Source organism: Panicum virgatum, chromosome 9N, assembly GCF_016808335.1.
Source record: "Panicum virgatum strain AP13 chromosome 9N, P.virgatum_v5, whole genome shotgun sequence".
Lineage (NCBI taxonomy): Eukaryota > Viridiplantae > Streptophyta > Magnoliopsida > Poales > Poaceae > Panicum > Panicum virgatum.
The window spans coordinates 968899-993833 of record NC_053153.1 but is presented as its reverse complement, the minus strand read 5'-3'; the positions used below and the strand labels follow the sequence as shown (position 1 = coordinate 993833).

Sequence of the window (24935 nt, the reverse complement as noted above, 5' to 3'; positions counted from 1 at the left end):
ACTTGAGAAAAGCATGATCAAAGAATAGCATTCAGTTCACTAAACCAGTTGTCAACAGTATCCTTGTATTTTCGAATGAAATCATGTTTTGATACACATTCTCCAATTTTGGATTATAACCGTAAAATCCAGAGCCAACCATCCTACGATAATAAACGAATGTATCAAAATCCAGTTCATCTATAGATGCACCATACTAGCAACCAAAAGAACATACTGAGGGAATTTACTCAAAGAACATCAGATACACCTACTCATCTTGCGAGATCTATGCGTGACAAATTAACAGTTCATTTTATATACTGATAGCGTTCTTTACATCAAAACTCAATGTTCTCTTGTTTGTCTTTTGGGGCAACACATTGCCATAGAGCTCTGTAGGAATCAATCTCCCTTGCATCTATTCCTATCGCGTGGAGATTCCGTGCATATTCCTGCAAAACAAGATGAGAAAAAAGAACATATCAGAGATGATGTATTGTATTTAATACAACTGTGTGCATCTATATCATGCTTAACGACATGACCCGTCTGAAGAAGCTGGTTGTAGATAAGATCTAGGGTGCCAAATAAATCCAAAAGGAAAAGATTATATCACTTATGCACTACCATGGGAATTTCTTGTCCAGCACATAGTATATCAATGCAATTTATGGACAAGGGCAAAAGGGCAGACAGCAAACCTGAATATCAAGAAATAGCTGTGCACAGATCTTGTCTGTGTCAGATATGATGTTATCTGAGGCATCAGTACTAGCCCCAACTCGTCTTTGTGCACCTTGGCGTAGTCGTTGCAATGAAGACTCTGTTTTCCTTGCCTTCATATTCAAACAGATCTAAGTAACTGGAAAGTGGAGATAAATCTTCATGAGCAGCTAGGAAACCCTTACCACAGTGACAACTTCCGAGACCAAATCATAATACATTGTGGTGATCTTGTCAGTAGATCCACGGCACAGCTTGGTTTTATCATCTTCTGATAAATAGTTTACACGCTCCCCTTCAAGAAACACCTACAGGAACAAACGAAAATCTTAGAACAAAATAGCACATAATCAAAATAACACATCAGACTAGTTTTAACATCACTACAGACATGCAAATGAAATATAAAAAATATAGAACATCCCAAACCATATAACCTATCTGCTACAAGTTGACCACCACACACCTTAAGAGACAAGGTTGACCACGGACTACAAATATCTATCACTTCCCACAGACATTAAGAGGCAAGGCTTTAACATCACTACAGACATGCAAATGAAATATAAAAAATATAGAACATCCCAAACCATATAACCTATCTGCTACAAGTTGACCACCACAGACCTTAAGAGACAAGGTTGACCACGGACTACAAATATCTATCACTTCCCACAGACATTAAGAGGCAAGGCTTTATTTATTTATTTATTTATTTGTTTGGGGGGTGGGGGGGGGGGGTCTTTTGGGCAACACGCTACTACATGACAGCCACATGCTTTAGTTCAGCTTCACTCCATTCCATCAATTCAAATGAAAATAAAAGATCATAGAACAAGAGGGGTAAAACAGGAAGTCATTAACCTTCAGCGGATGTAAAATCCCTGATACGTATGGAGAATGCCTCACTGCAAGTTTATTTGTCAGCCTATATGTAGCTGTTATTCCTTTCAGGTGCTTCAGGTCCTACAATCAATACAAAAATAGTTGGGCAGTTAAAGAACGGGAGTAACATAGATTAATGTTAGAAGAATGAGTTTATAAGGGTGCCTAACTATACAGTATGTATGATTTCTACTTTGTTCTTTTTGCTCTTATGCATAGAAAGATGAAGTGGCTCTTTAGTGGCAAAATAACAAGAGTCCAAAACCCTTCTGCTTTGTATTTTGTATCTAGTTTGGAAGGAGAAGTGATGATCACGAACAACTAAGAACATGTAGGTAGTGTCTCTCACCATAAGACATAAGTTGATATTGTGATCTACTCACCTCATTAGACTTCTTAACTATGATTCCAATCATGACATTCATTATGGCAGGCAACAACTCCTTTAAAGGTTCAACAGCTTGAAGTATACTTTGTTTCACAAGATTAAGCACTTCAATGGGGCATGATGCAAGTAATTGATTCACGTGTCCAATGAAGCTGCCTGATTCTGAAAGCTCACCAATTACAGCATGTACATCATGCATTATCTGCAAATCAATACAAAAATATTTTAATACAATAGACAAAATATGTCCAAGAGCTATAATATTCTATGTCCCCTTTGCTCAACGAATGTAACAAGAATTATGCCTTCTAAATCAGAAACAGGGAATTGCACAAAAAGTAACATCTGGAGTCTAGTTAGAAGCGGGAGCAGTGAACTTCCAGTATACTTCAGAAGCATTTACAGCTGGAGCAACTAGTCATCTGACAACTAACTTAAAACTCTTGAAACTTCAGGTGAAGTACACCTAACAGAGAAGTGCATAATGGTGCTAATAAATAGGATATGACACCCGAAGTTTTAGATATAAGCAGCTAGGTTCAAGGTACAGGATGGAAATCACCAGATGCTAATAGCAGAAATAGCATGATCAGAGCTCAAACATTATTGGAGAAGTGACTTACATATGTGAAATCGTCTATAGGTATAGACAGTGCCCATTCAGCATCTGCAGGCGAATTTGGGCTACCATCAGAAGCTTTACGTGCAGATAGACCAGATGAAAGCCATGTTGTATACCTGATAGGTAGAGGAACATACACTATAGATCAGCATTTACGAAATCATGGAAACAAAAGGAAGAAATTATCTTTAGCGGTAGTTATACCTTGAAATAAGCTGCAATGACAAACGGAGGAATTTATCACAGTGAGAGAAAACAAGAACCTCATCACTCCAACAGGTCTGCAGACTTTCTAAGAGCTTTAAACTTTGCTTCAAGAGCAACGGCTTCCCTTGAGTCTCATTCATTCCAGCAGGACTAATGGTGTTTGTAAGGGTAGAATCAAGGCCACCCGCAATTTCCTGAAATCTTGTGTAAATAAACAGATAGCAATCAAGTTAGAAACAATGTTCTGATTTCTAGAGAGTACCAGATAATAACAGAATAGGTATACATGTTTATGCATACCGCAATGAAAAGTAGACACCAACATTCCATTGTCGCATGAAATCTGTGTAAGCAGGCTCAGAGCGGAACTTTATTATAGCAGACTTGGATTGACAGTAACCTGCAGAAAGATAGATCAAGCATGATTCTAAATACCCACATGAACATTTGAAAGTGTAGATATATGACTTTTCTAACTTTTGTGCAACACAACCAAGAAAAAGATACACTGTAATCAGGTTTTGTTACCAAAATTATTTGCACTTTGGCAGAATCTAGCACCCAGAATACATCCAGGTGCTTGAGACAACAACCCCATCTCATGTCACTCCTTTATTATTAGGTTATGATGGCCATGCAATTCATGCTTCGGAATACAATAGTAGACTGCAATTCATGCTAAAATAATAATCAAATTGCAACACAAGAATACCTTCCAGAAAATCAAGAAATCCTAAGCTCGCCTTGTAGTTCTTCAGGAATTCTTTAGGTTTTCCAGGAGAAAAGGCCCCAGGCTTGCCTTTCTGTATTGAAGAAAGGACTTCTTTGAGTATTGAATTACCCAGAAAATCAAAAACATGCAATCCAGAATTTGCTGCATCATAGAAAAATCAGGGAAACTTAGATGATGTGTATCGATAAGACTGTATGCTGCATGCATGCTGTTCATGAAGTAGTATTGAGAATTTTCAGTAGAACCTACAGTTACCTGATGAAGATATTTCCAATATAAATTTGCAATCTTTTTCGACGCATTGCTTAATCTGGTCATAATCATCTTCCAGTCCATCAGAAGATGCACCAGCAACTGCTTTTGCATAATTTTGAGGGACTATTTTCTGAATCAACGGGGACACCACTGTTGTACGGAAAAGCTCTTCAGCTGATGATGTATTGTCGATGGCAGCATAAGCGCGCAAACAGTTGTAAATTACTTTCGCATCACGGTGTTCCAGACCGTCCACAAAGCAACACTCCAAGCTACCATCAAGCAGTTTTGTAGCACCTTGGACCCTCTTCTCCATGTTCTCAATAAAAGGGAGGTTCTGTACTGCCATAACATAACACAATAAGAATCATAAACATAAGTTGCAATAAAATGTATATATATACGATACACTGACTTAAAGACAAAAATGACAATAAACAGGTGTGAAACCGAGATTGTAGAAGCTCAACACAAGATTATAACATAAAAGTTGCAAAAAAAGGAAAATAATTATGGTATGTCAATTCAGTGATGACACGGGAAAACCAAGCATATGGCATTGTATTCTATGGTGTAGTGTGTTGTCAATTCAGTGATGACACGGGAAAACCAAGCATATGGTATGTCAAAGCCATATTCATTTTGCGTTGTGCACCTTTCTCTCAACAACTGAAGCCACAAAAAAAGTACTTTGAGGTCCAAAGATCCTAAGGACCAACTATGTAGGCTGAGACAAACCTGTGCATGACTGATGTAGAATTTAAGCCGGTTCATCTCACTGGCTATTCTTTCTAGGAGGATGCTTTGAGTTTCTCTGACACCTGTTCCTGCCTCCACATTTTGTGCATCAATTGACTGAACTTCAGCATTCGATGAATCAGATGGTGCAGATGGTAGTTCCTTGATCAATTTCTCAACCTGGATGTGCAAATAAAAATTTAGGAAGAATAACATGACGTGGCCCAAAGCTCAACCTAGAAGTACAAAAGATGAGAACACAATGGAAAGCATATCAATTGCATGATATGGACCAAAGCTCAACCTAAAGTACAAATGATGAGGACACGATGGAAAACATATCAGATACTTGTTTTGATGATAGCCTTGAATTAGGCCAATACTACATCAGTTGACCAGTTAGAGTAACTTCATGAACAGAAAACATTCTTTGGAATTATCATCATAGGCGGGAAAAATCATACATATGTGTCTGAGCACAGGGTAAAATCAGTATGCAATGATGACATATACATAGTTTGCAGGTTTCATCCAACAATGCAAGCAGCCAGGTCACCATATTCATATGGCCTCATACACGGATAGTGCTTAAATACGGCACAGATGAAGCAGTTTCCTAATCCAGAGTAAGTATAGCTGAAGTCATGGGCAGACCCAGGGCCCGGCCACCCTGGGCACTGGCCCGGGCTCCCGTGAGCGCAGAAGTGCAGCAGTTACAGCCTTGCAGGCACACATTTAAGCCCTGAGCAGGAGCCAAAAGCAATTGGGCAAGGCACAATAAGAACAGGCAAACATCACATCTCCATTGCACGTAGTATCAGAGCAACAATAGATCGATTAATTTTCTAGTTACAAAATCTCAAGGAGACAAGCAGCTTATTGAATTTTTTTCCTTTTTTTGTCAATAGTTATACTTAATTGATAAGATCGTCCAAAAATAACTAAATCAGACTAATACCATCAACTTTGCTTATATTAGAAGTCGATGTATTTGTGTAAACTTGTTATCGACTACTACGTTTGCCCAGGCTCTATAAAATCTCTGGGTCCACCACTGGCTAAAGTTATCACGTAGGAGTAATAACTCAGGAAATATGACAACAAACAAATTGTCACGATCGAATACTGGACCCGGCATTTGAAATGGGAAGTGAAAACAGACCTAGTCCGGATATGGTGATGTCCAGGAAACAAGTGTAAGGAAAAGAGGAAGAAGCTGCATTTTAGCGGACCTTGGAGACGACGTGCGAAGTGTCGAGCAGCAGCTCGAGAAGCTCTCGCGCGGCAGTGGCCACCGCCCGCTGCTCGAGCCCCGCCCTGAGCGCGGCCAGCGTGGCCGCCGCCCCGGCGCGGAAGGCCGCGACCTTGTCCCTGAGGTCCGCCAGCGGCGCCCTCATCCTCGCGGCGGCGGCGTCGACGCCCTTGAGGCGCGCGCTGAGTCCGACGAAGTCCGCGTAGTCGCGGTTGACGAGGCCGACGAGCTCGGCGCGGAGCGCGGCGAGGTGGGCGCGTAGCTCGGCGGCGAGGCTCTCGAGCGGGACGTAGGAGCGGAGCTCGGCGACGTATGCGTCCGGGTTGAAGTCGGCGCGGAGGAAGGAGTCGGGCTTGAACCAGGGCGGGTGCGCCTCGATCGGCTCCCCGAAGAGGTCAGTCGCGGGGGGTGGGGCGTGGGCGGCCGGCGGAGGGGACGCCACGGCGAGATCCGCCATGGCGGCTGCGGGGAGGGGGTTGGGCCGCTGGAGGAGGTGGAGGAGATGGATCTGCGGCAGCGTGCGCGACGAATTGAGATCTAGCAGGAGGAGAGGACTAGCAGGGGAGTGAGAGGGAAGGAGGTGGGGGAGAAAGACTTGGTTGTGGGGTGGGCTCGCGCCGTGCCGTGCCGAATGGGCTTAGCCTATTATACTTTTTTTTGACAAATTAGCCTATTATACTTTATGGGCTGTGCAGGCTAAATTGGCCTTTAATGGGCCGTGTGTGAAAGGATCCAACCTACTAAAATGGCTGGCTGGCTGGCTGGGCGCCCAAATCCTCCCGATGGGCCTCATATAGCTCTCAACTGCTGCATGGGCCTTTCTCAACAAAAAAAAAACTGCTGGCCGCACAACTAAAAAAACAAAGGCAATCGGTGTCTAAAAAAATTAATCAATGATGTCCTCTCAGAAGTCAAAATAACACGATGCTTTCTTGACAGTCAAGGAACAGCTTGCTTTCTCCAGGGAAATTGGACATTACTGTAGGTCCTTCACTTGTTCTCAGAATAATAAGTAAACTAAGAGATAGAAGAAACTTGCTTTTCCAGCTAGCCCTTCCTTTTCATGTCCTGGCGTTGGCGTTCTCGTCTGCAATGAGCCAATGAGATGGGGCGCGCGTCGACGAGTCGACTGGAACTGCAAGTCTGCAACTGCAACTGCAAGAAGCAGTGCTACGCCAGTAGCCTCAAGTCTGAAGATGCAATGCCCCAAGGAGTGATGAAACGGTGCTATGCAGCGCTGTGGGGGCGTGGACAAATGCAGCCCAGCACAAGTACAGCGCGGCGTCTCTGTGGTCTGGGCACGCTGCCGCATGCACCTCGTCTACTACTGACAGCATTACTCGCTAGCATCAGAAAACATCAGAGCCGCAGCATAGCAGCATATCTCGTCCAAGAGTCTTGGCCATCACTGATTCCCACCGTAGGAGTGCTGTCTCGGCCGTATGGGACTGGGAGGCCATATGGGCATCCTTGTGGATGTCGCGCGGTACGGCGCTTGCATGGGGGCGGGGGACATGGCTGCTTATCTCCGGAGCAACGCAACACCAATTTTGCCCTTGTTTAGATGCATAAAGTTTTGGGTATAAAATACTGTAGCATTTTATTTGTATTTGGTAATTATTGTCCCGCCATGAGTTAACTAGGCTCAAAAGATTCGTCTCGCAAGTTATAAACAAACTGTGTAATTAGTTATTTTGTTTAGCTATATTTAATACTTCATGCATGGGTTCAAAGATTCGATGCTGATGGGGAATTTTGTAAAGTTTTTGAATTTTGAAGGCATCTAAACAAGGGATTTAATGAAAATATTATAGAAATATTATGAGTATGAAATATCACACTACATCAGCAAATTTGCTGATATAGCAGAGTTATTAAAGAAGAGAGATGAGAGAGAGTTGTGTAAGGTGTGGGAGGAGCGGTCATCAACATAACACTCCTCCAACACAGTTAACAAATTTCCAGTCTTAGTAGCTATGCGATAAAATTTTCCAGCCTAAAAGGTAAACCATTAAGGCATGGTTGCTCCTCCTAAATAAAGCATGTAGGCATGGACAGACATACAGTGCACCAGCCGCCTTGACCCAACCAACAAATTAATTCTAACATAGATGTACACATACAGTCCCAATCAAAGGTATAAGTTAGTGTCTAACTCTAAACACTCTAAGAGATAACTTTTTAATGATCTGACTCTCAGCATAACATGAATGACCGCACACGTCATTCTCTTTCGAAGCTCATGTATGTGACTATTTCTTAAATAAGTGATAGCTCTTCACTTTTAGTATTGTTCATGGATTAAAAATTTCTATAAGCTGGCTGGCTAAAAATTTCATCCGTGTCGGATTGAAGTACGTCACGTCGGTGGAGGAAATAAATAAAGAAACGCGAGCAGGTACAGGACCGACGGCGGTTCGCACTTCGCAGGCAGCTGCCAGACATAGCTAGCTAGGCCAACTGTGAGAAGCTTCCTTTCCTTGCTTTTCTGCTTCCGATTACAACCAACCCACATACACGTACGCCTGCTTGCTTACTGCTTAGCTATAGGTGCCATCCATGGCATCAGCTCGCCTGGCCAAAGCATCCACTGATTGCATTGGCCGATATACAAGCTGCATCATTGTTTGTTTTCATAAGTCTCCAAGTCTTTAACACATGAACAGCTAGCAACCGCTCCACTTAATGTTTAGTATATTGTATTACCAATTAATTAGATTGGCAGTTAGAGCCTTGCCTGAAAAACACACACATAAGTATACTTGTTCCCAAGAAAAGCTCCCACTTTGAGAAGCTGGTCCAGGCTATGCTAGACAGGAATTTTCTTCCTTTTTATCGCTCATGATAAAGAAAGCAAAACCCAATCAGACTGCATGCTCTAACTATGGCTCCAACTGTCGTTATACAGTCAGCCCCTAAACTTTGACGAGGCCGGTGGTGGTGGTATCTACTCTTGCATATATAATGTGGCGAGGTATGTATAGGCTGCCAGGCCCATGTGCAAACAGCTACATGCACCTGCCCTTTTTCCTTTCTTTGGTGCAGCTGGTAGCAGCACTGTAGCATAAGGGCCTAGTCGTCCTAAAATTCTTGTGCGTGTGTCGGTGTGTGTTGCATTTGCATCGACGACCATCCATCCATCTTGCTAGACCTGTCGCCAATAATGGTTACTACTCCACGTATGCAAGTATGTGACCGCCGCTTTAATCGGTGAGTGTACACAATGTACGCTCCATGCCGCGTGACTGTATACAACGCATAAGGGCAGTTAGTTTCAGTTGGGAGTGTCGACATCACATAGTTACTAAGAGTGGAAACTTGGATGGCATTCCTCCCTTATCCTATTAAACTCCCCCTTCCCTCTCCTCATAAGTGACTCTGACGTATCAGTAAATTTGCTGATGCGGTATGGCATTTAATGTCCATGACACTTCTATTGAGATTGGCCTAAGTACAGTTCAAAACAGTCTCATGTGTATGAGTTGAGATCGATACTGAATGAATGAAAAAGAAAAGGAAAGGAAGGTTCCAAATCATGAATCAAAAACAGCTGTCCTTGGAAGTCAAAGCCGCCTGCGCTAGCGCAGCGCAGCTAGTGTGTACGTACGCTGCTGCACGAGGCTCCATCTTCCATATACTCCTACATTATTGGTGTGGCCACTTGCAAAAACATATATTCTCTCGATCATCCCCCAAACTAGACTAGACTATTATTTTTTGTTTTTGTGATGAAAGGAGTGGTAGCACGTAGTACGAAGAAACTAACAGTAATCGTGGTGTGTCCATGTTCCAGCGTGATTTACGGTGCGAAATCCGGCCGAGTCGTCACGTCATGCAGTTGACCAACCTCTTGGTGCCGAAAGAGGCAACCGTGGTCCGTGGGGACTGGGGAGAGGCAGGCAGTTTGGTGCAAGTGTTTGAATTTATTAGTTTGCACCGTCGGGACAGGTCGGAGAAGCAGCGTGCAGGGAAAGCCGGCAAGCAGACGGCTGCGGCTGCGCCTAATCAAGCGGGTTAAATTTGGCACAATTAGAGGGATCATGACCTAATGGGACAGGCAAGGTTAGGCACGATTGACTGGAATTAGTAGAATTAGTAGATTAGTAGCAGAGCAGAAGGTGATGATGTGCTTTCCTGAATTCGGCAGATGACAATGAGCAGAGCCTGGCCTGAATCCGTGTACAGTATGCAGCCGTCCTGGACAACTCTGCTGCTCGATCTTTGTACACAAGTGTATGTCTGCTGCGATGCGATCTGGTTGGTTGGGTACTCGATCAGCAGAAGCAGCGGCACTTCCATCTGCTTTGCCTTTTTCAGCACAAGTCAGGGGGGGGGGGGGGGGGTCCGCAAGGAAAGGATGCAAGAAGAGGAGGATTTGGACTTTGGTTTCCCTGGCACCGACAGATTCAGTCGCGCTGCCCTGTAGTATATGTGATCCCGGAATTGGCGGGCGGACGAGGGAAGGGATCGCGTTAACCTTTCCCGCAGGGAGCTTTGTTTACGCCAGAAACGGGGAATTTCTGGGCTCCATTCCATAATTCATACAGAAGAGATGGTTTTTTTTTCTTTTTGCCCGGAACCTGGTCCTCGTCGACGCGGCGAAGAAAGGGCGGAGAAGATGAAAGGCAGTCCAGCGCGGCACACGACCACTATGTTCGGCAGCTCCAGTAGCTTTCAACCCAATAATATTTTTTTTTCACACCGTTTCAGCACCAGCTTCCAGCCACCAGTCAGTTAAAAATATTTTTCTCTCACACTACTCTAACCACTAGCTCCAGCTTCAGCCCAGCGAACAGAGTGGACAAGTGGTGTTGTTGGATGTGTTGGTTGGTTACCCGCACGGGCACGCAAGCAATTCAACGGTGCGCCCCTTCTTTTGTCGCCCGTGCTGATGGCTCAGTCCCGATGGTCGAGGGGCCGCCTGGCCGGCCGCGCGTCGAGCTGCTGAGCCCAACACGGTGAGCGCGCGGCGACTTAGCACGTCCGACCCAAGTACCCGCGGTCGTGCGTGCACACGGTTCACAAAGTGTGGCAGCGTTTTGAGGGCCGGCCGGGGCTTTGACCACGCAACACTACTTGTGTCGCGTCCATCGTCTGGGGCAACTGGACAACTGAAAAATCGGCACCTAAAACCTGAGCATGACGTGTAGGGCCCTCCGTCCGTCAGTTTGTGATTTCGAAAATAATTAGTTACAGACAGCCGCCCGTTATGGTATTCGGCCGTTGCCGATGATATGATATACTCCTGCGAGGGAAACCCAGGCACTGCACTGCACTGCATGCAGCGGGGGATTCAAATTCAACCAACCGAATCGCATCCGTGCATGATAAATCTACATGGCATTGGTATAAATGATACCACCGACAAAAGCGATGGATCTAACCGTGTCATAGCCCAACTATCACGACAGTCCAAATTTTCAACCTTCCATAACAAAATCGGATAACAGAGCAATCAAACAGTCGAAATCAAGCAAATTTGACTCTTTGTGTGGTTTCCAAGGTGCTTTTGTATTTTTTGGAAAAAGTAAAAAAATGATAAAATTCTAACTACATCTAAAAAAATCTTAACTAATTCAGTTTAACCAGGAAAATATGAAACGAGTGCCAAAATTATTCACAGCCTATCTATTATTGACCTATTAATTTGATCTTGTTTATTAACAAATAGTGGACATAACTACAAGCAAATAAATACTAGAAATATGAAAAAATTGGATCTGGATACTTGAGAAGTAGATTTTTTATTTTCTTAAAATCTAAGTAGAATTTATTTATTAAAAAAATACAAAACACCATTGAAGTTACTCTAAGGGCTAAGCTTGTCCAATTTCGATAGTTGGATGTTTTTTATTATTTGATTTTATAGTTGAAGACTGAAAATGGAATTTTTATGGTAGTTCGAGGATTATATTCGCTCTAGTCAAAGAGGGAGCAACGATGAGGAAGAGATGGCAGCCGCAACGAGACAGCAAGTGCAGCACGTCTAGCGCCAACGACCGGGCAGCCGCCGCAGCAGCCCCACGAGGCTACCCAACAAACAAACCGTGTGTATATGTAATCAATAATCAGTGGGGGAAAGGAATCATATATATATATATATATATATATATATATATATATGAGAATGTATCTGGTGTAAACCATAACTTCGTGAAAACTCGTGCAAACCATGGCAAAAAATTGTCTAAATTCACCAAAAAAATCACACATATAGATAATATGATGATACACAATTTTGTAAAATATGCTGTCCAAACTCGACTTCGTTTGTGAGATATAAAAATAACAAATTTCAAGCCAGAAAGTTGTCCAGATGATTTGTTAGAATTTTATTATTTTTATATCTCACAGACGAAGTCGAGTTTGGACAAGATATTTTACAAGATTATGTATCATCATATCATCTACATGTGTGATTTTTTTATGAATTTAAACGATTTTTTTGTCATAATTTACATAGATTATCACGAAGTTATGATTTGCATCGGATACCTTCCCTACATACATACCCCTTCTCCGCGCCGCGACATTTGTTTTCCGTTTTGATTTGATTATTACTTCCTCTTAATTATTTCTGGGCTGCCATGTATATATCCCTTCTCCCCTACTTTGTTCTTCTTCTTCTTCTTAAGAAGGCTGTGCTTGGCCCTCCTCCTTCCGCCCTCCCATCACAACCGCCTCCACAACAACAAGGGATCGGACAGCAAGGGGTGGATCGATCGATCGACCGAGCCCCGCGCCACCAGGCCACCACCAACATAACCGGCTGCTGGTACTGGTAGAGACCAGTAGGAAGGGCGGCCAGGCCAGCATGAAGGGCGGCGACGTGAGCAGCATTAGCCCGCTGGTCTCCTTCGTCCTCGGCGCCGCCATGGCCACCGTCTGCGTCCTCTTCTTCATGTCCGCCAGCCCCACACGCCGCCTCGCCGACATCTCCGCCTTCTCCTCCGGAAACGCCACCAGCAGCGACCTCCGCCTCGCCTCCTCCGACTCCGACAACGGGGTGGTCGCCGACGGCGACGCCGAGGTCACCGCCACCCCCGCGCCGGCGCCGGCGCCGGTCCAGGTACGTACGCGTCCTCGATGGCCTTCCCGGCCCGGCCGCTCCATCTCTTGCTGGCTTGTCTAATTTTATTTAATTCCCCCCCCTCGCTCGATCGGTCTCTAACTACCTCCTGATGACGATGTTTGATCCTCGCTCAGAGTAGTACTCCACGAATTTAACCCCGAACAATAGATAAATTCCGTCGAATTCGCAGCGAAACGGATACTACTTGCCAACGTTTTTTTTTTTGAATTCTCATCGGCTCTCCAATAATGCACTGCTAGCTTCAGGCTGCTACGTATTTTATTTTGATATATTTCAATTTACTCTTGTTTGGATTTTGAGGGGGAAAACAAACAAAAATAGCAGAACAATCTCGTGTTCGTATTTGTATGTATGCGCTTCAAATTCAACCGGCCAGCTATGAATGAGTGAATTATGAATAAAGAAACGCATACACGGCGGGCCGGAGAATCCCCCTTTGAACAAGTTACGTCGCCGGCTGACGCCGACCGACCGCCCTTAACAAAAGCGTGTCTAGTAGTAGTAGTAGTTTATTTATTATCTAATAATACTCCCTCCATTCAATTTTGATAGCTATATTTCAAAAACTTAAATGTTCAAAAATGATAGCTATATTTACTATTGGTATGAGTTGTGACAATAAATAGCACTATTTACAAGGAGTTTCCAGTTAAAACATTGGAGGACCAACAAAAAAGTCTGTTGCATTTATTAGATTGATAAGCACACTTGTGGTGCCCTTGGTTATTGTGCCATATGGAAATATATCAATCAAAACTGAATGTAGGGAGTACTATATCACCCAAAGCCTAAATTCCAAAAGCCGGCCACTAGAGAAGAGACCAGCTCGCGTCTCTAGGCTAATCATCCCTTTCCGGCCTCTGCTTGGACCTCTTTTTGTGTGTGTGTGTGTGTTGTATTGGCAACCACTTTCGCGTCTCCCCATGAACCGTCACGATTGTTAACCCCTCATGATTTGGTGGCTTCTCCACATGTTGGTTCCAGATGATATGCACACCAAAATAAAGTTATTTATAGGAAGTGAGTCATCACATGAGTTGTTACTTGCTACTAATCCCAGAGGGTTCCTCGCAACATTTGTCCTCCACTAGTCTGCTCCCAACTGCAGCTACTGTCGGCATGCTTTTTAACTACACCGGCGCCCACTGCTGCCACGTCCACACGTCTCGCAGTGCTGCCGGGCCCACGTGGCCTTGGGAAACCCCTAGTCCTTCCACCATCCCCACGCCACTCTGCCTGCCCATCTTCACGTCTCGGTGTAGCAGAGGTAGGCAGGGGCGCACCAACTATTTTTGTACACGCAGCACATGTGTTGACTGTTGAGCAGCGCAAAGTACAGTACAGTGCAGTGCAGTACAGCGAGAGAGAATGCATGGTGGTTTTGCGCATTTGCCGCAGCGCGGCACTGATTGGCCTTCTACACTTTAGCTTGCATTAAAAAAAATCATTGGCCTTCAACCTTTCATCACTCTGTTCCTTCACCGTATATGTAGTATGTACCTGCAGTAGTACACGCCTAGCACCTACCGGATCCATACATACGGGCAGATGCAACTGCTCATGCCTGCATACATACCGTGAACAAGCCCAACAGCGGCGACCCCATGCGTCCAACCACCATTCCTTCACCTCCATTTCGGTCACCTGCCAGATCACATGCCGCGTAGCAGACCACCTATTCCATCTGTAGTAAGTAGTAACAGATTAATAATTACTAGTACTACTTTAATTTTTAGCATATGTACGCACTAGTACTATGCATTTGGCATGTTAATACCAGCACTAGTAATTAAACAGTGCACAAAAATGCAAAAATATGTGCAGGCGGCGTCGCCGTGGGGCGACCTTGATGAGGTGCTCCGGCGCGCGGCGACCAAGGACCGGACGGTGATCATGACGCAGATCAACGCGGCGTGGACGCGCCCGGGCTCCCTGCTGGACCTCTTCTTCGAGAGCTTCCGCGGCGGGGAGGGCGGCGTGGCGCGGCTGCTGGAGCACCTGGTGATCGTGACCATGGACCCGGCCGCGTACCAGGGCTGCCAGGCCGTGCACCGCCACTGCTACTTCCTCCGCACCTCCAACGGCGTCGACTACCGCTCCGAGAAGATGTTCATGAGCAAGGACTACCTCGAGATGATGTGGGGCCGCAACCGCTTCCAGCAGACCGTCCTCGAGCTAGGATACAACTTCCTCTTCACGGTCAGTACTGGACATCTTTTCTTCTTTGCTGTTTTTTTCCTTCGGATCATGAGTTGGTTGCGTGCGTAACGGCTGGCATCAACTGCATACACATGTCGGCCGGCCTTATTAGTGAGTTAGTTACGGGGTCGTTCTGATCGCCGTGGTTGTTGAACACTCCATTCCATTCCAATTCCAATTCTGCCTGCTGTGCCTGCTCTGCTGATTGGGTAGGAGCAGGTTGTCACTTTGTCAGCCGCTGCTGCACTCTTCTGCTTGGACACGACTTTGAAAATGTCGTGGCTGATTGGCTGCCTGCAGTGCGATTGCTGTTGACAGCAGGCGGGGCGGCTGATTCTGCTTGAGCCAACTGCTGCTTGCATTGTGAGGCCTCAAAGATTCCAAGACTAGCAACAAGTAGCCGACACACACAATTACAAACGGTGCCGTAACTTTCTTCTGAACGACGGCTCTCGCTAGCTCATCGAGGGCGATTGTCGGGACCCGCCGTGACCGCGAGTCCAACGACGGCAAACGCCATTATTCCAGCTTATTAATCATTCTTTCCCCTTCTTCTCAAGGATAAACATCAGTAGTAGTAGTAGTTACACGCTGATGATGATGATGCTTTATTTATTACTGATGACATATATACATGATAGATGAGTGCTGCATGCTGAGAAATTATATTCATCTATTAAACAAACGGTAATTAAGCAATTATATATATACATTATTATGGATCGCAGGACGTTGACGTGATGTGGTTCCGTGACCCTTTCCGCCACATCTCCATGGCGGCGGACATCGCCATTTCCAGCGACGTGTACATGGGCGACCCCTACAGCCTGCGCAACTTCCCCAACGGCGGCTTCCTCTTCGTGCGGTCGTCGGCCAAGACCATCGACTTCTACCGCGCGTGGCAGCAGGGGCGGTGGCGCTTCTTCGGGAAGCACGAGCAGGACGTGTTCAACCTCATCAAGCACGACATGGCCGCCAAGCTCGACCTCGCCATCCAGTTCCTCGACACCACCTACATCAGCGGCTTCTGCCAGCTCAGCAAGGACCTCAACAAGATCTGCACGCTCCACGCCAACTGCTGCGTCGGCCTCGGCGCCAAGCTCCACGACCTCCGGGGGGTCCTCGACGTCTGGAGGAACTACACAGCCGGCACGCCCCAAGACCGACGCGCCGGCAAGTTCCAATGGAAGCTCCCAGGAATCTGCATCCACTGAATATCAGATCGATCGATCTCATCCTTTGCTAGCTAGCTACCTAGGAATATTTCTAGGTCCGATCGATGTGGTAATCCATTATTCGTTTCGATCGAGATCGGCCGCGCCGGCCGGTGCACTACGTACGATTGTGCACGGCGATGCCGGCCAGCAGCTAGCGCATGAATTCAGGTGGCTGCCTGGCTTCTTGCATTGTCCATTCTTTCTCTGCTGCTTCTTATTTCTTTGAGTTTATATAATTTATTGAGGAGATTTCTTCAAGCCATCGGAGCTGCTGGGTAGCTAGGTTTCATTCTTTTGATTTCTGATGATGAAAGGCAGGCTAGAGGTAGAACCGAGACATATGTACTGTTAAGTTATACTGCTGCTGCACCCTCCTTATTAATTATTATGTATGTATGACTGTAATGTACCCAACACAGGTTAATTATATACAATATTAATTATATATATATCATCCATCCCCTTTATGTATTCATGCTCCTCTCTCTTGGTCCACAACTCCACATCATCCAAGTCTTGTGCTTGCTTTGCGAACGAATATGTCGGTATTGCAAATGCAATGCGGCAACTGCAAAGAGATGGGTTGGGTGGCATTGCATTGCAGGCTCCACTAAGGGTGTGATTGGATGCCTGGGTAAGGGCGTATGCAGGTGTGGCAGCCCCGTCTAAATTAATCCGGGTTAAGTGCGCTAACCATCATCAAAACGACAATCAGAGTTAACACGCACTTGAAACGGAGTAATCCGGCAGTGCTGTCGGGTAAAATCCCGATTAAACCACTTGAAATAGGATCGACAAAACAGTTCAGAGAATACAACATTCCGCAAATTTTATTATACAGAGTATGAAACTGAATCATTGTTACAAACCGAGTTTGAATTCATAAAAGTATAACAGAGCTCAAGGTTGACGAAAAACGAACGATAGTCTAGCGACGAAACCAGACGTCATGAGGAAGCCCGTACATGACGTCAGCACAACCTCAGATGTACCACCTGAAAAACAAAGCCACAAGCAAGGCTGAGTATACTAATACTCAGCAAGGCTTACCCGACTAAGGATATACTTAGCCCTTTATCTAGACATGCAAGGCTTTTGGCTTGAGGGGTTTGTTTGCCGAAAAGCAGTAAAGAGTAGATCTTTAATTTCATATTTTAGCTTTCAGGTTCTAGTTCAATTAACCATTCTAGGTGAGCATCTATCCAATAGCATACATGGTGAAAACAATTATCTTTCATCATCCAACCAACCATATTCATCATCATCATCTTTCACTTCTTACTCTATGTAGCAGAAGAGTTAAGCAGTCCCAAATCGTGAGAAGCGGATGATTCGAATCGAATTTGTTAACCTGGCTAGGCAGACCTAACACACACACATGGGGATCGACGTTTCGCTTCGCCCACGCAACTTTTCCCTTCAATTCCCGCTGCACGGAACAGGCCCACCGCCCTCGACTACAAGAATCCACGCCACGGTACGGCGCCGGGTCGTGAGCCTTCTTGCACCCGCATGTGGCCGCATGAGAACAATGTTCAAAGACGGTGGAAAGGTATGTTCCGGCCTCGGTGCAATCCAGTACTTAAGCTTACCGATTACCATATTTCTCGGCATGTGGTTAGTACGTTCAAAAGCTTAACCACCACTACCACACACTGCGGCCTTATTCATTTTCACTAAACAGACGGGGTATCACACGTACCACAACCCCGCCCGTGAGACTTATAGTTGCAGTATGTAGTAGACATTCAACTCCTATAATTCTCGCGAGTGACAGGAAATCACTCGACTTCTACCGAACCATTAGCCTAGCCATCTAGCGACCTACACATACTAGTGTTCAAGCATAGGTACCTAGGATTATGCAGATAAGTTTCCAAGCAACTTCTGTAAACTTAAATGCGCAAGTAGATAGGAACAATAATAAGTTGCATAAATTTAAAATAGATAGGACATGCTCCGGGGCTTGCCTGGAATTAACACCAGGTCAGTGTTAGTTAGAGGCTTCTGGAGTCGGGTTCGGATTCTCAACGGCGTCTGCGAAGTTCACTTGAGCTTCTCCGGGACCTGCTTCGGCTTCAGACACCAACTTGTACGTTCCGTCTGGTAGGTTCGTCGGCTCTATATGAATGCATTTGTATGAGACGAATATAATGCATTTATTTTTTTGACATAGATGGAGATCAACCAAACTCAAGTTGGAGGGTGCCACTACTTTCTTTTTCATCCAGTTGGGCAGTCATTTATAGAGTAGTAATTTAATAAAATTTAATTCATAAAATCAAAGTGGGGTTTTTATTATATACCAAAACATACAAAAGTTATTTCTTCTAACAAAAATAAAGATAACATGCTTTATCCAAAACTATAGTTACCCATAGCTCATGGGGTTGAAATTCTGCTGCAAGTAACAAAACTAAAGTACCAACTTACAATAAAATTTTCAGCTATTTTCATGAAGCAGATTAAACATGAACAATAAGTTAAACAACTTCTACTGGGATAAAGATCTATTTTTACAGAACAAAGTAGGAAGTTATTGATTCTCAAAATTGGCATGCATGTTCATCTACTCAGAACCAAGCTCTAGTAAAACTATGAGATTTTTCTAATGAAGGAAACTAGGGTTTTTTATTTACAAAATTTATTAATGAATAAAACAAAAGAACTAGTTATACATTACTAAAAATTCCCAAAATTTTTCTATAGCATCTAGAAACAAAGGTAAGACTGTATTAAAAATTTTAGCTCAATAAAACTAGTATAGAATCTTATGGATTTAAATCTATTTAACATAGGCATAAACCAAAATCTAATGAAACCTATAGCTAGATTTGTCAAAATGTTCTAAATTTTTTACATTAATCTATTAATCTATGGTGTAGCACACTGTCCAAAAACTAGCCATAGTTCATGACTACAACAAGAGATTTATTTGTGTGCTATTTAATCTAATCTTTATCCTAGATTAATATAGAAGCATAATATGAACATGTGACTGTAACAAAAGTTATAGGTTTTGATCTAAGGATTCCAAACCATTTTATTTTGCATTTTTATGATTTTTCTACGATTTTATATGGAATTTACAAGTTTGCTATTTTTGAAAACAAAAGAAAAAGGAAACGAACTTTTGCATCTAGGCCCCTGGATTTCTGTTTCTTCTCACGGGAGGTCCTTGGCGGAACTGGACAGAACAGGGGAGGGTCGGGCGGCCGTTTTCCGGTGAGGAGAGGCACCGGAGGTGGGGCTAGGTTGGGGGAAATGGAGAGGAGTTCGAGCCGCACCTGCAGATGGTCTCGATGGGGGTTGGGGTGGCCCGTAGCGGGCTGTCCGCGGGCGCCGGCGGTCGGTGGCGGAACTGCGTCACGGCGGCGGCGTTCCGGCGACCATGGGCAGGGGTGGTTGGGCTTGGGAGGACCAGTGGAGGTCGAGGAAGCTCGCTAAAGGGTCGGTTTGGGGAGAGGAGGGGCGCAGGAGGAGGCTCGGCGGCGGCCTAGGTGGAGGCGACGGCCATGGTGTGGTGGCGCCTCTGCGCGTGCAGGGAGAGGCGGTGGGCAGGCCTGGGAGATGCACGGGGCGAGGGAGATGCTATCTGGGCGCTGAGTTGTGGCGGTGGAGGGGCAGGGCAGAGGTTTCGCGGCGAGCTGCGAAGCGGCGCACGGCACGGCTTGGCGTGTTCGTCGCCGTGGCGCGTCGACGGCCGTCCTCGGCGTGCGCGCAGGGAGATGGCGCCGCGTGGAGAGGCCGAGAGGCTTCGGGAGAACCAGAGATGGGGAAAGCGGTGAGGGCGCGGCGCATGGTCGTGCCGGCGGCGAGACGGCAACGCCGTGAACGTGAAACAGAGAAAGGAGATGGTGGTGGGGCAAATTCGTAATTAAAGCAAAGTTAAAAACTCCAGTTGGTAAACTCAATTTTTCTCCTTCTACATAACCTCAAATGAAAAACTTTTGAATACCAAACTTGCTCAAAATTTTGAGATCTCCAACTTTCGTTTTAGGCAAAAGTTCATTTGAGGCTTCGTTTGAAAAAATAAAAATTAAAACTTGAGAGCATGTGAAAAGGTCCTATACGCTTCGAAATTCCAATCTTTCTCCCATTTTTGTGTAGCAACTCGAAAAACTTTGAACACGAAAGTTGTTCGTCTTTTGAAAACCTATAAAATTGGTTTCGGGCAAAAATTCATTTGAGCAACAGTTTAAAATTCATTTTTAATACCTGTTCGTTACGATTTGAAAGATGATTTAAACGTTTAAAAGCTGTAATTTGAAGAACTCGTCATTTCATGTATAAAACTTCATTTTCTCCCCTTGACATCAACTAAACTTTGGTTTATCATGATATTAATGAGATGCCTAATCAATTTCATATGCACACGTACATCGGTTCAAAAGTTATTTAAGTGTTCTCCCCTGTGTTCAAACACTCACACAGACACACATACATATATACATCCATGCATACACATGCATTGATTCAAGGTTTTCTATTTAATGATGCATGATTTGGTTCTAATTACCCTCAATTGTCTATTTAAAAACCTGAGCCGTCACAGCATGCTTCGGGAATGCAGCCCGAGTTTGTTTGGATCGCGTTTAGGCCTGGTAGCCTGTCCCCAGCAGTGCAAAAGGCGGCCCTCCAGCCTGCATTGCTGGGAACGGCCGAATTGGGCGTGCCCAGGCTGTGCAGCCTGGCTTGCTCTTGGGCCGCCCAAGGTCGTGGGCTCCAGCTCCCCCCGCCCCACTCCACCAGTGCAAGCAACAAAACCGGGTGAGGGTGCTAGGGTTACCGCTCTCTCCACTCCACTCGCGATCTCTCCCGCCGCTATCCAGTCTCCCCCTCTCGTCGCTCGCGCCCCGTTCGTCGTCCTTCGCTGCCGGTCCGTGCGAGGCCCTCTAGTCGCTCGTCTCGCAGGTGAAGAAAGGTGGTGGTCTCCGTCCGCGGCACCACCTCGCTCTGTGGATCTTTCTTCATTTGATCTGTTGTCGCTGCCTAATTCATGTTCATGGGTGATTGACCTTCACGCGGCTGCACCGACCTTCACGCAGCCCCTCCCGGATCCAGATCCGGCTCCACTCATGGCGCCCGCCGGGAGAGGAGGAGTCGAGGCGAGCGAAATGGAAGAGGAGACGGGAGGTGAGTAGTGCGCCAGTAGCCGAAGGGTTCGGCGCTCGCCGAACGCCTCTTATAAATGGGTTCACTTGGTAACTTCACCTAGAAGCCAAAACGGTGCTCACACCGAGCCCAGCCCAGGCAACCAAACAGGCCCCGTTTGCATTCACCAAGCCAGCCCACCTCCTAATGCAGCCAACCAAACACAAATTTTTCTGGCCCAGGCTTACCAATGCAAGCAACCAAACAACTGCAAACAGGCTTCCTAAAGCCTGGCTGGGCCGGGCCATGTATACAACTAGGCCAGGTTTCAATGAACCCAACCATCCAATCACACCCTAAATTCACATGGGCCACTGTTGGAGCCGCTCCCCTGGAACTCCTTATATATGATGGGCTGCATCCATGGTCCATGGACAATGACAATAAAGGCCAAGGTTGTTTGCTTTCAGGTCCGAAGTTTATAGGCCTTTTAATTGGGCCAGAACCAATGTTGCTACCATATCATAAATGATTGATATGGCAAAGGTATATATGCAAAAGAAGCTTTGATAGGAATTAATCCTAGTAGGCTAGTATAGTTTTCATGGGAACATCAGTAGAGTAGTGTGTATACGTGGATCCAGTCCAGTGGGATCCATGATGGAGAGGAGAAGCCAAGCCTTGATCCGTCTGTTTGGTTGGAGTGCTGGGACCAACCCGGATGAGTTCGACCCGTTTTTTGTTGTTTGGATAGGGGTTGGGTGAGGAATGGAGCCAACCCTAGGAGAATATACCTCTAAGATACGGGTTGGACAGGTCCGTTAAAATCCGGCGGACAGAGCCGCTCCGCTCGGGTTGGAGACGTCACACGCGAGTAAAATCACCCTCACCCTTATCCCTTGACGCTACCTCTCTCTCTCACCCTCCACTCTCGCATCTCACCAGAGACCCACTCGCGGGGGGGGGGGGGGGGGGGGCAGCGGCCACCAGCGCCCGCAGACCGCACGCCGCCGGTCGGGACTGCCGACCCCGCCAGCCCCGCCCGCGCCGCAGGCCTCGAAGCGCACGGCGCCGGCTGCGCGGGGGCAGGGGACCGCGTCGGTCCGCACGCCGCCGGCCTGTGCGGGGGGCAAGGGAACGGCCAGGACCGCTCGCTGCCGGCCCCGCCCGCGGGCTCGTTTCCAGGCCGCGCCGGCACGGCCCCTCCTGGACGCGTGGCGACCACCCCAGCAGTCCCCTCCCTCTACAGGTCCCTTCCATTGCTAAGGTAAATCCACTGCTATTTCTTGTAGATCCATGCTGGATTGTTCATTCTTGTTCATGTGTCAAAGATGTTTGATGTAGATCCATGGTGGATTTGTGTTAGTACATGGAAACCCTAGATGTTTTTTTTGTTAGGTCATTTGTAGTCACACTTTGAATCTGTGGTATGTAGATGGATAAGAGGACCAAAGTATTCATTTGTGCTGCTGCTTCATATTGGTTCTTGTCGGTCATGGCAATTATTGGTCGGTCTAGGAAAAGAAAACGAGTGGCAAGAAGGGAAGGGATTACTTATGCCCCAATGTTTGAAAGGGATAGGAAGAGGATTGAGTACCTGAATGACAAAATTTGGAGGAATGACACAACTTGTGTAAACATGCTGAGAATGAACAAAGCACGTTTCTTTCGGTTTTGTCAGTTGTTTAGAGATCATGCTTTACTTGAAGATACCATTCATATGTGTGTAGAGCAACAAGTGGCAATGTTTCTACACACTGTTGGACATAATGTTAGGAATAGAGTAATTGCAACCAATTTTGGGAGATCCGGAGAAACGGTCGGTCGTTATTTTAACAAAGTACTTCATGCTATTGGTGAGCTACGAGAGGATTATATTAGGCCCCCTTCATTGGACACTCCTGCTAAAATAGAAGGAGACACAAGGTGGTATCCTTACTTTAAGGTGTGCAGCTCAACCTTATGTCACATTCTAAATTTATTTTTTGACAAACCTATAATTGTCCTAATCTTGACTTCTTTGAACATCACGTAGGATTGTATAGGAGCACTTGATGGTACACATATAAGAGCCACTATTCCAAAGGAAATGCAGCATGCTTTTCGTGGTAGATACAAGCATTGTACTCAAAATGTATTGGCAGCCGTAGATTTTGACCAAAAGTTCACCTATGTCTTCGCCGGATGGGAGGGGACAGCACATGATGCACTAGTTTTACGTGATGCTTTAGCATGTGAGGATGGCCTTCGTGTGCCACAAGGTAATAGTTTAACCTATGTCTTGTCTATAAATTTGTTCATCAAAATTACTGGATCATTGAGATGTAACCTAACTACCCATCATATGTTAGGTAAATATTACCTAGTTGATGCTGGATATGGAGCCAAACCCGGATTTTTACCCCCTTTTCGGGCTGTCCGCTACCACTTGAATGAATGGGGAAGGAATCCGGTGCAAAATAAGAAGGAATTGTTCAACCGTAGGCACTGTTCATTGAGAATCATAGTAGAGCAAGCCTTTGGAGCACTAAAAAGGAGATTCAAAGTTCTTGATGATGCATCTCCTTTTTTTCCTTATGAAACTCAAGTAGATATTGTTATTGCTTGCTGCATCATTCATAATTGGGTGATTGAAGATGGGAGTGATGAATTCAATGAGCCAGATGACAATGATGAGAACACCCAGGACACCATATATGCTGGAACAACAAGTGAGAATGCCATTATGCTCGCTTTTAGACAAGGCTTGGCTGACCAAATGTGGGCTGACCGTCAGAGCCATGGAAACTAGTATTTTATTTGTTTGGACAATGTAATCTGTGTTGTATTTTATTTGATTGGACAATGTCATTATTGTATTTGATGGCTGAAATTGTATTTGAGGACATATTTGTTTGCTACCTTGCTGAAATTATTGTTTGCTACCTTGCTGAAATTATTGTTTGCTACTTTGCTGAAATTATTGTCTCATAAAACTATGATTTGCTGAAATGGACCAAATGTGGGCTGATACATTCTAATTGTATATTGCATTGTTAATTCTTGAAGGTAAATGGAACCAGCAGAGGCTAATGCAGGGATTGGTGGACATGCTACTTGGACTTCAACTTGGTCAGCCTACATGCTCGAATACCTTGCCAGTTTAGTGGTTAATGGCACCAAGACTTCATCTACCTTCAAGATGGTTCACTATAATGGCTGTGCAAAGCCTCTCCAAGAGAAATTTGGTATTGTGCGCACTGGTGAGCAGGTTAAGAATCACCTTAAGACATGGCAAAAGAAGTTTCGTAAAATATGTGACCTTCGTGGTTTGAGTGCTGCTAATTGGGATGAAGATACTTGTACTGTAACTCTTGATTATGAGCACTACAACAATCATATTAAGGTATGGATGCTGTCCACATTTACTTGCTCACATAATATGTCAATATTATTGGCTGGAATTATTGTTCTCACATATCATAGTTGTTGTCCACATGTACATAATAGTAGTTGCTGAAATTGTACAAATATTGTAGGATCACAAGTCTGATGTTGATTTTCTGAA

At 45.3% G+C, this 24935-nt stretch overlaps 3 protein-coding genes and 1 long non-coding RNA gene across 6 annotated transcripts; 3 read left to right on the top strand and 1 right to left on the bottom strand.

Moving 5' to 3' along the window:
* Window positions 1-35: 35 nt before the first annotated feature.
* Window positions 36-6399, bottom strand: LOC120687364 (conserved oligomeric Golgi complex subunit 2-like). Its single transcript, XM_039969334.1, has 12 exons — window positions 5766-6399; window positions 4534-4713; window positions 3796-4132; window positions 3520-3681; window positions 3108-3207; window positions 2805-3008; window positions 2602-2716; window positions 1974-2180; window positions 1570-1671; window positions 891-1013; window positions 684-818; window positions 36-434 (listed from the first exon to the last, which is right to left on the bottom strand). Exons 1-12 carry the CDS (start codon window positions 6240-6242, stop codon window positions 321-323), a joined length of 2256 nt encoding a protein of 751 aa, XP_039825268.1. The 5' UTR covers window positions 6243-6399; the 3' UTR covers window positions 36-320.
* A 6009-nt stretch (window positions 6400-12408) lies between these two features.
* LOC120687412 (uncharacterized protein At4g15970-like) lies at window positions 12409-16744 on the top strand. 3 transcript variants are annotated; one of them, XM_039969405.1, is made up of 3 exons: window positions 12409-12854; window positions 14703-15077; window positions 15806-16744. In XM_039969405.1, the coding sequence occupies exons 1-3, from the start codon at window positions 12600-12602 to the stop codon at window positions 16289-16291; spliced, it is 1116 nt and encodes a 371-aa protein (XP_039825339.1). In that variant the 5' UTR covers window positions 12409-12599; the 3' UTR covers window positions 16292-16744. The 3 variants fall into 3 exon arrangements, with proteins under 3 accessions (XP_039825339.1, XP_039825341.1, XP_039825340.1); XM_039969407.1 differs by lacking the exon at window positions 12409-12854 and adding an exon at window positions 14277-14567; XM_039969406.1 differs by lacking the exon at window positions 12409-12854 and adding an exon at window positions 14279-14569 and having other exon boundaries at window positions 14602-15077.
* Window positions 15084-15712, top strand: LOC120687462. The gene is made up of 2 exons (XR_005680748.1): window positions 15084-15352; window positions 15537-15712. It is a non-coding gene; the product is annotated as an uncharacterized LOC120687462 (long non-coding RNA).
* Window positions 16745-22644: 5900 nt separating the features above from the next.
* Window positions 22645-24212, top strand: LOC120687404. The gene is made up of 2 exons (XM_039969396.1): window positions 22645-23333; window positions 23424-24212. The coding sequence occupies exons 1-2, from the start codon at window positions 22824-22826 to the stop codon at window positions 24177-24179; spliced, it is 1266 nt and encodes a 421-aa protein (XP_039825330.1). The 5' UTR covers window positions 22645-22823; the 3' UTR covers window positions 24180-24212.
* The last annotated feature ends 723 nt before the right edge of the window (window positions 24213-24935 follow it).